The sequence below is a fragment of the Aythya fuligula genome, chromosome 7 (genome assembly GCF_009819795.1).
Source record: "Aythya fuligula isolate bAytFul2 chromosome 7, bAytFul2.pri, whole genome shotgun sequence".
Classification (NCBI taxonomy): Eukaryota; Metazoa; Chordata; class Aves; order Anseriformes; family Anatidae; genus Aythya; species Aythya fuligula.
Window position 1 is genome coordinate 8,280,625 of NC_045565.1, and position 12,667 is coordinate 8,293,291.

At 45.5% G+C, this 12,667-nt stretch overlaps 1 protein-coding gene across 2 annotated transcripts in view; it reads left to right on the plus strand.

Annotated features, from left to right (window-relative positions):
- Nucleotides 1-3,214: 3,214 nt before the first annotated feature.
- The window catches only part of PAPSS2 (3'-phosphoadenosine 5'-phosphosulfate synthase 2), a 33,922-nt gene continuing 24,469 nt past the window's right edge, over nucleotides 3,215-12,667 (plus strand). Inside the window, exon 1 of one of the 2 annotated variants that reach the window (XM_032190980.1) lies at nucleotides 3,215-3,251. In XM_032190980.1, coding sequence (XP_032046871.1) covers nucleotides 3,240-3,251 — 12 coding nt within the window. In that variant the 5' untranslated portion in view covers nucleotides 3,215-3,239. Of the gene's footprint in view, nucleotides 3,252-6,711; nucleotides 6,753-12,667 lie in introns of those variants that run through there. The other variant, XM_032190979.1, reaches the window with a different exon arrangement.

Below are 12,667 nucleotides of genomic sequence, written 5' to 3' on the forward strand. Positions count from 1 at the left end.
CATCTGAACTGCTTTCTTGATTGCTTCACACATTGCTGTTGTAGCCATGCCATACAAATGCAAAGAGAGCATGCGGTCAGCCTGAAAAATGCAGCTGAGAGCTGCTCTTGCCTCTGCAGGGCTGGTAGAGAAATCTCTAAAGCATTGTTGGATTTTGAAGACAGGCAAAGGAAAAAAAGAAAAGTAGAAATAAAGAAGCCAGTGAGAAAAATCAAGGAGCCCGGTCAGAATGTAGTTTAGAGAACTGGGCATTGAGTGGTGCTGGAAGGATGTGACTAATGTTTGTATTTGCTCAAAAAAGGAGGGCAGAAGAAGCTGATGTGTAATTGCAGAATGTTCACCCTTTCCCTAATGATTATGGGATTTGTTGCATGTTGGCTTATTGTGTGAGGACATCATCCCAATGGCTGGACCAACTGTGAACCTTCAGAGCTGTCAGTTGTAGACTGGAGAGCATGTAAGAAAATGAGACCATGATGATGAGCATTAGCAGTTGTGGCACCAAGGAGCAGTTTCTAAAAAAACGTCCTGGAAATCACAGATCCAGGTTGTTTTGCATGAGTTCTGAAGCGCCATGAGAGGTGTGTAGATGGAGAAGGGGCAGCATGCATGCCAGTCAATGGGAGCTGCACAGAGCACCAAGGTGGCTGTGAAATTCTCACTAGAGGAGGAGAGGTGTAAAGATGGTCCCATGTTAAAAGCTCTCTTCACCCTTGTTCTGTGATGTGGTGGTGTGGTACAGAAGGATGCAAAGATGTTTGACAGCTTAAGCTAAAGTTTAATACATCTGCTGCCTGGATAATAGGAAGACATCAATTGCTATGATAAACGTTTTTCCCCTCCAACTCTCTCCTTTCTTCCTTCAAAATGAGAGCCTTGACTTTTTGCTTTCTTTTTTTTTTTTTTTTTTTTTTTTTTTTTTTTTTGACTGTTTTATGGTGTTCTAAAGATGCAAAGTCCTGTGCTGGTGCAAAACTTTTTTCTGGTTTGGGCTCCTTACTCCCATTGTGAAATCTTTGGCAAACTGCTTCTGAACATAGGATTTCTGGCTATCTGTAACCATCCCCAACAGTAGTGGGTGTTGCTAAGGCTGGAAGTTTCTGTGGCAGGTTTGTTATAACTTCTGGATCTTTTGTTTCTCTCCCAAAAGCTGGGGATGATCCTGTTTTTGAATTATAGAACAAGAGGAAAAACATTTCCTGCTCTTATTAAAAGGCCTAATTGCTTATGCCAGCAGCCAGTGCCCTTCCAGTCTGCATGGATGGTCAAGCTACCAACACACGGTGCTGTGCTTTGCTTTGATAGTTTCTCATTTAACATCTCATGAGTGACATTTTAGTGCTGCAGATTCAGTCTTGAGTTATACACAGGATTTTAAAAAAATTGCTTATGAAAAATCATGCGTGAAAGGTGAGGTAGATAAGCAGGAACTGCTTGTTGGGGCAGTTCTGTATCAGAACTGGTATCTTTGTGGGTAAGACAGATCATGGGGCTGATGCCAAAGGTATTATGAGAATTAATTTGTGGAAGGTTGAGTTTTGAAAATTTTGATGAGCATAATTTGTTAGAATCCCAGTGGCTGAGCGACACTCCGGTAGCTGGGGTGACAGCCTCCCTTGAGGCTCTGTTGTCTGTATTTGTTCTTGGATCAAAAGCTGGTGAACCCGGGTCTGCTGTTCTTAGGTGTTTCTGCACTGATTTCCCCTGTGGGCTCCCTCCTGAGAGTTGTCCTTACAATGTTTGTCTTCCATGCAACCTCTCCCTCACTGTTTGCAGACGAGCAGCGAACCCCAAACCACACTGCCAAGGCTGTTCTTACACTGCTCTGCCTCAGGCTGGTTGTCATCTGACCAAACCTGGAGAAGCCATGAAATGGGGCATACAACTTTGCCTTCATCACCTGTGAAACTGAGCAAGCTGCTCAAGTTGAAGCAAGCCACTGAAGTTGAAGTCTTTGTCTGCAGGTTCCCTAATGTTATGAAAGCAAATGAAACAGAAAACAGAGTGTGATAGTGGAGTAGTTTGAGAATTTTAGGGCTCATATAGCCTGATACGCAGGAGAGCTCGGCTTCCATGGCACTCAAGTTTGAGCCTGGCCATCCTTCCTGCTTCCTCTACCTTTGGCTTCTGCTTTCCCAAACGTACAGCACAGAGCAGGGGGTAGCAGCTGAAGGAATGGCATCACTAGTAATGCTGCGACTGATCTTTGCACTCGTTCTCCTGAGGATGCAGTGTCAGTTTGGGCAAAGCTTCTGCTGCTAGATATCAGCAAGGTGAGGGAGGTTGTGCAAGGATGTCAGGCTATATAGTCATCCAAAATCAGGGGTGGTGACCCCCCTTGATATCTTCCATGTGGGAGTGTACTTACAGGGAACACCCTTCTTCCACAACACTTGACTGAAGGCTGCAGTACTTTTAAGGTTGGTACCATCCTACAAGCAAGGATGTGACCTGTTTTAATTTCCACCTCTGTGACCCTGCAGATGGGCAAGGACTGAGTGACAAAATACTTTGTTGCTGTTAAATCTGTTATGCTAGGTGTGATGAGGTGGGTGTCGAGGAAACCAGTGGTCATGCTGGGCACACAGGCATTCGAGTGAGTATTGACACTTTTGGGTAATTTCTTGGGTTATGCTAGGATGGTATTTTTGATTGAGTGGGAAGCTATCTGTAGCAAACACTTTGCAGACAGTTGCTCGCAGGGCTTGTTTGGTGGAGTTATATATAGATTTTCCTCTCTGTGGGTCCTGTTAGTGGAACAGTAGGTTGCACAATGGGCTCTTCAGAGAGCTGTTTGTCTAGAGATTTATTGCTTCTCTGAGATCAGAGTGTCAGGGTATTATAAACTTTCCAAGGGAGTGCTGAATAATCCCCATTCTGTGTGCATTAGGGCAGATACCCAGTGAATAACTTGCTTCTGTCCCTCCCAGTAAGGAGAGAAACAAAAGTCTCGGATCCTGTAAGCAGAATGAGAACACCCACAAATAAAAATATTCTCTTTAATGCTGTAGGGTATATAATAGGGCCCAAAAGTTGCCCAGTCGTTCACAAAGCTGTTTTTTACCGAGTAGGGAGGCTGGTTCAAGAGCCCTTATTTTCTGTCTGGAGAGATTTTTAACCCCATCTGCCTTGCTGTGATGCTGCTTTTTTCACCAACTGTGGTAGGCTGGGGCTCCTACAGCTCGTTAAATAGCCTGAGAGGTTCTGTAATGAAAATTAAATGAGTGTCACTAATTCAAATGTCTCTTGAGGTAAGCAACTAGATTTTTTTTTCCTGCTTAATTTCTGATTCTATATAATCTATTATTTGAAAAGCTCACACAAGTTAAATCTTGAGGCAATAGCCATATACTTTTAATTATTTGAAGTTTAATCTTAAAGGAGTTCACACCATTTTCTGCGTCATGCTGGGGAAATGGAGGAAGAAAAAAATATCTTTTTAATGCAAAATATTTCTTACTTGCTAAATTCTCAGGCAAGTTATGAACAGTCAATTTAATTCCTAGAAAGGAGATATCTTTGATAAAGTATGAAATGAAGAATGATGCAACAAATGCAGATAACATTGATTTGTTTCCTGTCTCACTGATAGATATCTGTGAGAGACATGGAGGTGTTAAGCGCACTTAGTGTCATTTTTTCTGTTATGTAGAAGTATGACTTTTCTGTCTTTTCCACTTATCTTTCCATTGTTCATTTTTAATGAGATAGAACTTATTTTTCCTTCAAAATATGTCTGTACTACATCTAGCTGTACTTCAGGCTGGGCCTGGAGGGTAGTAATCAGGGGCACAAAGCCCAGTAGGTGGCCAATGGCTAGTGGTGTACCCCAGGGTTCAGTACTGGTTTCAGTCCTGTACCTCTGGAGACATCTTCATTAATAGTCTGGATCATGGGGTATTCTTGGGGGAATCTCACCAATGTCTATAAACACCTGAAGGGAGGGCACAGAGAGGATGGAGCCAGGCACTTTTCAGTCATGCCCACTCAAGAGGCAACAAGCACAAACTGGAACACAGGAAGTTTTATCTGAACATCAGAAAACTGTTTTGTTTTGTTTTGTTTTGTTTTGTTTTGTTTTGTACTGTGTGAGTGACTGAGGACTGTCACAGGTTGCCCAGAGAAGTTGTGGTCCTGGACAGGTGGCTCAAGGTGGCCCAGCTTGAGCAAGGATTGGACCAGATGGACCCAGAGGTCCCTGCCAGCCTCAGCCCTGAACAGGCCAGAAAGTTTTTATAGTGGTCTATCAGTACAGAAGTCTCTCTTTCCGTCTTTTCTTTTACAGGCCCCTTCTTATTGTTCCTCTTTCTTCATTAGATGTATTTCCCCACTTGTGGTGGTCTGTCAGGCACTTCTAACTGTTTTTCTTTACTGACGCTGCACAAAAGAAAGTTAATGTGGGGTGTGTGTGTGTGTAAAGATGTGAATTTAAAATTTATCCTGTTTAGAAGGAGAATATTGTATGTTTTTATCCAACTAAACAAAAAATAAATCACTGAAAAATAATAGGAAATTAATATGTGTAATTAACTCACCAGAGTTAATAACGTGTTCTGCTGTGTTCTTGTAGAGCAGAGCCACAAATGCAATGACAACTGTGGTTAATCTGTAATCACCTGTGTTTTCCCCAAGATTTTACATGCTTGCCTGCCAGGTCAAAATTGATTTGATCACTTCTGAAGCTCTCATGTTAACAAATTTACTTGAATCCACATGTAAATAAAAGATGAGATGCTGGCTGTGGGTTCCCTAGTTTGGGCATGGCATAAAGTTGCTTCTGAGCATCAGCTAAACAGACCAAGCAGCTTTAGTCAATGTTTGGATGCCACCATGCTTGAGAGAAAGCTTACCAACACCTTCCATTCACTGTGCACTCCCAGGCTGTGTCATTTAGCACATCCTTTTCCAGATGTCCTCCACAGGATGGGGCAGAGCCTGTTTCCTGACTGGGTAATGATTGCGGGAGGGTTCCTTTAACAGTGCCCTTGTACCAGGATATGCTTTTCCAATGGATAACATGTTCATGCTTGTTTGTTCTTCCAACCATGCTGTATTGTTTTTATGGCAGGAGCTTAATCTGCAGCTGGACAATCAAAAAAAAAAAAAAAAAAGCAGTCTGAGAAAAGGCATGAAATGAGAGAGGCTAAAATGTGAGCTGCGTATTATTTAGTCAAGTTGGTCCAACACGTAATGTGGGTTTAACTTGAGTTACATGTGGATTAGTTAATTTGATCGCACTGTATTAGCTACATGGCTTCAGGAGTTGGTTTAACAGGTGCTACTTCCCTCCTTCCATCTTTCCAGTCCAATTCTTTCACCTGCAGGTCATCCTTGCTCCTCTGTCCCCACACTGGGCCCCGTTCCTTCTTCATTTGAGGAATTCCTTTTATTCCATTGTCTTTCCTTTTATCCTTCCCTTGGAGTTTCCCATTTTCTGTTTTATGTGTCCTCCCACTTATTTCAGGAGCTTTGCAAAAGCCCACCATCCTTTTCCCTCTAGGCGCTTCTTTTATGGCACCAGCATCTTAAACTCTCCTGGAAAGAGCAGAAATGAACCAGCAGTATTTTTATGGTGAAGGATGTGAATGGCTGCTGGTGGTTGCATGAGGAATAGGTACCAGGAGATGCCCACAACTCCCATGCCCAAATGTTCCTTGTTTGACCTAGAGAGAGTGCTTGTTCTTCTGGACAGGATTAGGAATTATCTCCTCCTGGGGGAGAAACAGGACTGTTTGCATTGCTGTCCTCACAGCCCTGGAGGATTGGTAGGGATTGGGGAATGGGAGTGGCGAGAGGACAAGTGCAATGCTGGATGGGGCTGTGCATTCTTAGGCTACATGAAAGAAGCCCAGCCATGGGCAAAATTACACACTGTCTGGGAGTGTTTCTTCCCTCGTGTGTCATCCCAAGGATGCTGTGTGGTTTACTCCACTGGGATGTTGTCTGTCCCCCGGTTCAGCAAAGTCCTGAGATCTAGGCTTTTATAACAGTGGAAAGTTCCAGGGGTCTGTTGTGTATTTCCTGAAAAGCTATCAGGAGTGGTTTCTGATTGATTTTATGTGCTGGTGCACTCCTGTGTGTTTCTTTCCAACCTTCTTGGCATCTGCAGAGCAACCTGGCCCAAGGGTCAGGGTTCTGAACACAGAGATGCTCTTTTTTTTGGTAGTACTGTTACTCTTCTGAGGCGATGTTTTGGCTGCAGGCTTGTGTCACTTGGCGCCCCGTTCCTTCCCTTTGGGCCTGCCTCTCCCTGAATGCACACATTGCCGTCATCACCATCATGGGGATGGTGGTGAGGAAAGATGAATTTCACTCAAGAGGCACAGCCGAGCCACACACCTGTTTCAGCAGCAGCGACCTCAATGAGACGGGGCCCTTTTTGTCCTGACTGTGCCACTGTGACAAGCCAGAGAGAAGCCCGATGGTGTGCGGGACCCTCGTCTGAATGCAGGATTGGCTAGCCAAGGGCCGTGGAGCCGCTCCCCGTTCCACCGCGGCCGTGCCCGGGGGCGGGCGGCCGGGAGGTAGCGCCGCGGCGCCCTTCCGAGCCCGCTCCTCCTCCGCTCCCCGCCACGTCGGTGGCTGCGGCGGGAGGAGGAGGAGGAGGAGGAGGAGGAGACGGAGGAGGTCTGAGGGGGAGAGGGGCCGGCCTGGGGCCGTGCTACGTGTCGCGGGAGCCCTTATAGCGCGCTGCCGCCGGGCCGGCTCTGCCTGCCCGCCCGCCCGCCACCATGTCGAGCAGCCAGCAGACGGTAGGGCCGCGCTCTGACGGGGCAGAGGACGGGCCAGGGAGGCGGCGGGGCCCCGGCGAGGCCAGGCGAGGAGGAGGAGGAAGAACAAGAAGAAGAAGACCGGGGGGGGAGGGGGGAGAAGGAGGAGGAGGAGGTGGAGGAGGCAGGGCCGCCGTCCCGCTCCGGTGCTTCGGATGCCGCCGGCCTCCCGAAGCTACTGAGGCAGCCGCCGGCTTTCGGCGCTGTCAGTTGTCCGGGGACGGGGTGGGGGTGAGAAGAAGAAAAAGAAGAAGAAAAGTTTACAAATTCTGACAGGCAGGGCAGCGCTCAGTCAGAAATGGGAATTGCGGGCAGCGTCGCTCTCACCCGCCGTTTCGGGACGCGAGGTGCCGGTCCCGCTGGCTGCTAGCAGCAGTGCGGGCATCCCGGCCGCAAGCCTGGGGCTTTTTTGGTGGATTATCTCTTTTTGCCTTGCTGCAAGGTTTTCAGGTGGTTTAGTGCGCTCAGAGCGTGTCCGCACGGGCGTGCAACCCAAGCGGCGCTTCACGAAGCGCACCCCTGTAGCATCCTGAAAAGCTGTGCTGTAGGGGTTGCGCTGGGGAGGTGTGACGTCTGGGCTCTGCACTGGAGGATTTTTTTTCGTTCTTGTGACAGGAGAGAGGTATTGCTGAACTTCCAGAATAATCCCTCTGCACTACCTCCACCCTGGGTGGAAAAATGACCTTTATAAGCAAGATTGTGGCTGATCTTTGTACCCTAGCTGTCAAAACAGACGCTAGCTGTTGACAGCTGAAAGGGTATTTTCATGTGCTTGTCTGCCAAGCTATGCAGCAGAGTAAGATCTCGCTAATTATAAGAGTTTTCAGTTGTTACAATGAAACCAAGGTATTATCCCATTAGTGATCGTGGTCTGTGGCCAGGACAGTGTGGTGCTGTGCAAAGCAAGGCTGCAGATCTTGCTCCCCATGTGGACTTGTCATCCCCTTGCTTTCAGCCATCTCAAGTTACTTGGAGGCACAGGACAAGGCACTGCCTTTGATAAGGCTCCTGTCGTCCATGTGAGAGCGAGGGAAAGAGCTGTGCTAGCGTGCGGTTATTTGCATGTGCATGAGGCATCTTGGACTCAGTCTCGGTGAAATTTACATGGTATGGGGCAGGAAGGTTGAGGCATCTGTGGTTTATCAGAGATTTTGCCTAAAAAAAAGAGCAGGCATCTGTGGTTTATTAGAGATTTTGCCTAAAAAAAAAAGAGCAGGCAAGAGCATTATGTGCACCTGCAGCTAGTCGCCTCGCTATTGTAGCTCAGAGGAGTTTGAGCGTAGTAGTGAATTTTTCATGACAACTTTTGTAAGCAGGACAGACAAGACAGGTCTGATTGGAAAAGGAAGGTGAGAAGCAAACACTAATTCACTCTTCCAAGATCCCTTTCAGTACAGCAGCTGGTCCTTTTTCTGCACCTTCCTTAATCCCCTTTTTTTCTTTCCTCCAGCAACATGAATCCTTTTTCCTAATAAAATCCTAGTTTCTACCACTTCTTTATGGTGTGGGTGATGCAGTAATCTTCCTTCTGCAGGCAACGTTTTGTGAGACTTTTCAGATGTACTTGTGGAGGAGAATGGATGTTTCCAGCATTATTCACTACCTGAGAATATGTCAAAAATTGATTTTGTAGGTGACACTGATTAGTTGCCCACTTTCAAAAGGTGCAGTAGTACTAGCTGTTACAAGGTGAGCTAACTGTTATTTGGCTGTACTTCTGATTTTGCACGCTGAGTATTCATAAACCTAAGATTTAAAACCCAGCTTCACCCTGTGTGCTGCCTGGAGTTTGAGGATAGTTTGAGGATATTTTCACCTAACGCTCATTTATTAATGCAAGCTTACGGTAAGGTGCAAAGAAAAGGTGCAAAGAAACTTAAAATTTTTGACCTCGGTGTGCGGTGCCCTTAAAAATCAGCAAGGCCCCCTAATTCAGATTAAGACCTGGGAGTTTATATGTGGGAATCTTCTGTTCTGATAAACACTGAAATGCTCCCTTGGTTTCTGCCTGTGACATTACAAGAGGCGTGAAGTCCTCTCTGTGCCTGGCGTTCTCCTTCAGTTCAAAGACCTTATTGACAGCAGAAAGTAGTTACTTCTGACCACTTTCAGAACTGACTTTTTGGGAGAAGAATGGTCTTTAATGATGACTTTAATGCTCCTTACATAAGCCTCCTGTGTGCCTGTATGGTGAAATCTTACTCTCAGGAGTAAGTACACCTTAAAGTAATTGCAGTGAGTAACATGAAGCTGTGGGACTGCCCTTGTTTATTATGAGGGCTGTTGCACAGTGAAGCATTCATGGCTGAGTAGTTCTTTCAGTCCCATCGAAAGAGCAGCTTGTTCTCTGTACACCTGTGGTGCTGCTGGTATTTTTTCCATTTGCTGCCTCTCTGCACCGAGCAGTGTTTTTACAACAACCAGAAGGATACAGACAGTGCAGTGTGCCATGGAGAGGCAGACCAAGCCCGTCGACTTGGCAGTGTCCCTAAAGGACTGTCCCCTTGCCAGGGTGACCAGCTGCACGGCTTGCATCTATGCCCTTGCTCCTGTAACAAAGCATGGGTGTGTGGAAGATGCCACTCAGAATACCTCGCAAAACTGAGGTGTTTGTTTAGCTTGAGAGAGACCCAGCTGAACTCATTCCAGCTTGTCCGGGAGGTGGGAGAGCTGGGAGGAAGACGGACATCCTCCCTGCTGACTGTGGCGAGTTTCTCTCCTTGGATGTTCTCACAGAACCTTAGGGGAGAATGGACCCTGGTAGTGAAACTGCCTTCCTAGGGTAAGTGTTGCAGCTTTGTCACCTGTTGGATCCATGATGCTGTCTCCAGGAAGCAGAGCAATGCAGCATGTGGCATCCCTCTGTTTCACAGAGGATGCTCTTTTCAGTAGCTTTGGGTAGGTCCCAAAGCTGTAACTTCCCGAGGTTTGGTTTTGCTCGTGCAGGGCTTGCATGTGCGTGATCACAAGTTACAGATCCTTATTTAAAGGTAAATTAACATATAAAAAGATTTTTATTATTTAAAAAAAAAAGAAAGAAGGAAAAAAAACACCATTAGGTGACACCACTGAGGAAATATGAAGAAATATGAAATGACACCACTGAGGAAATATGAAGAAATATGAAGGTTAGTTTCTTTGCCTAGAAACTATTGTCACGTTGAAAAACCTGCAGCCACAGGGCAGAGTTCAGATGAAGTGTGATATCGGAAGCCATGCTGTAATGTTTGTACAGTCTTATCATTTTAATTGTGAACGAATGTAAAACAAAAAGTAGGAGGAGTTTATAAAAAAAACAATAAATCCTAGATTCATCTGCTTGCATGCTTTTTTTTTTTTTTTTTTTTTTTTTACTATTGCCTTGAATATAAAGAAAAAGACTGAAACATCTTGAAACATCTTTAAGGATGCTGATGTTCAAAACAGTGCTGGATTGCTCATCACAGTGGCGCTTGAACAGGCAGTAGGCAGCAAAATGCTGATTTTAGTGAATTGACATGGCTTAGTCTTGGTTGTGTCTGTCAAGACTGTGTTTCTAGTGTTTCACCAGATGATTTGGTTTACAGGTGTTTTCTGAAACACAGTCCCTTACTCATTGCACTGTGATAGTAAACAGTGATTGTTCTCTAATTGCTCATCACATGCTTAGTTTTTCTGATACTCCTTGTATTATTTTCTGTCACTTTTTGCTTTATCTCTTTCTCTCTTTTCTTTGAAGATCAAGGAGAGGTCATTAGATGAACTGTCTCAATATGCTCTTTATCAATTTCTGTTGTTTCCAGTAGCTCTTACTGTTTTTCTCCCTCTTTCTTTTGAAGTCCTTTGCTATTAAAAAGTTACCTTTCTGGTCTGTTCTCCTTGCCTTGCTGTTTCATTAACTTGTGCTGTTTTTCAGGGCTGCCAGCATACCAGCTGCTTGTTTATGAACTGCACTAGGTCTTGTGAAAGCAGGGTTGTTCGTTTTGGGGAATTTCATGGAGGAAAGGACAGAAAAAGTTGCAGTCTCCTAAGTATGAACAGCTCTTTCTTTCAGTGGTTTGGGGAGGTTGAGTCACCCAGGGGATGGGGAACAAAATAGTCAGTGTGGTCCAGCTCCAGGAGCTGTGTGCCGGGATCTTCGGTTTTGGGAAGCCTTGTCTTATGTCCCTGATGGTGCCATGGCCACAGGAGCAGTGGGCTATGTTTTTCAGGAGCTCACAGGGACAAGTGGCCAGGGCATGTGTGTTCAGCCATTACATCCCTGGGGCCAGAGCTGATCCCTGCTGGCATGCTCTGAAGTCAGTCTTTTGTGTTCCCAGTGGGGCTTCAGGCTCTTTGGGACTTCTGTCCATCTCACAGGGGCTGGGGGTGTTAGGATCAGTGCAGCTGAGCATTGCTTGCTGGTGGGGTTAGCAGAGCTGCAGGTGTGACCTGGGACAGTGGCTAAGCCCCAGGATCAGCACCTAAATCCATCTCCTAGCTGGAAAAGAGATGGTCAAAGCACTGTGAATCAGCACAGTGTTTCCTCTCCTGCTGTGGATCAATGGCATCTGGCCTTTTCTGTTCCTCGGGTGGCACCGGTTAAGTCTCGGAGAGGTTGCCTGCTAAAACCTTTATCTTGCACACGTATTTCCATCTGTATGCTTCTTGTGCAGCTCCTGCAAGGGATTTTAGGCAATACAGTGAACGATTTTGAAGACCCCAAGCTATCCAGACATGTGCACTGCAGATGCAAGTTAGATTTAGGCCACAATGATTTTGTTTTTCTTGAGGGTTTTCAGAAGTACTGGCATACTTGCATTTATTACTGGGCTGATGTTGATCCTGGAGGGTGTCTTTAAAATAGCTTTTCAAAAAGGAAAGACCTTTTCTATCTGAAATTAGGTATTTTGGATAAACATGCAGCTGTACATGCCCACAAAAGATAAGGAGTGTTTAGGGCCCATGTTAATACTTCTTGCTCTGCCTTGAACTTGTACTTTGATCACAGTGCTCATGTGCTTTGGTACTTTAAAGTTCTTTAAGAGAAATGGCATGTAATTCAGGTCATTATGTTACTTTACTGTTACTGTGAGTATGGTGACTAATGATTACTTCAGATTTAGCTCTGAATCACAGCTGTGGGAAGTGAGAAATAGTTCCTTAATTGCCTCACAGCTTAGTCATTTCTAAATGAAAATTTACTCGGAGTGTATCATTAACAAAAGGAGGGATGCAAAAAAAAAAAAAAAAAGGCTGGTCAAAGCATTCAGTGTAGATGTGTGTCACAAAATTAGGATGCTGGAAAATTAGGATTTGCTTGGAGGGCTGGTAGCACTGCCTCTCATCTCCTCATGGAGCGGTCCTTGTGTGTTTGCTTACAGCTTGGCTGAGTTACAGCTGTTCGTGTTAAGAGTTTTATCTGCTGAGTGGGTGCCAAAATGTGTTGGCCTGGTTGGAGAACAGAGCTTGACAAAGAAGACAATTTGAGTAGTTTTTTGTTTGTTTGTTTTTTAATGTGGCTCTTTTTTAGATGCAGTGCTTTGGAGTTGAGATTTTTTTGCCACACACTTGCTAGACTGTTCATCTTTGGAAAATGACCATTTGTGCTTACATTTCCCAGACTTTCTGACCTCGAGATTTTCACAGAGTCTCTGGCATAACAAAATGTTTTATTCGACAGCAAAACAATTTTCATCTTTGCATTGTGGCACAAAAAAAGAGTTTTGGGTGGGAGGCCATTTTTCAGGCCTGCCCAGCCCTTTTGATGGGAAGATCATCATCTTGTGAGCCCGAGGGGGTTGGAAGAGATGCAAACCTCATTTAAGGGAAGTGAGTGTGGCGGTGGGAATGGGGTTGCACACCAGGAACCTAGGGTGTGATGCTGGACAAGTCATATCAGCCATGGCCAGGGCAGCTGACTGCATCTGCCTCCACCT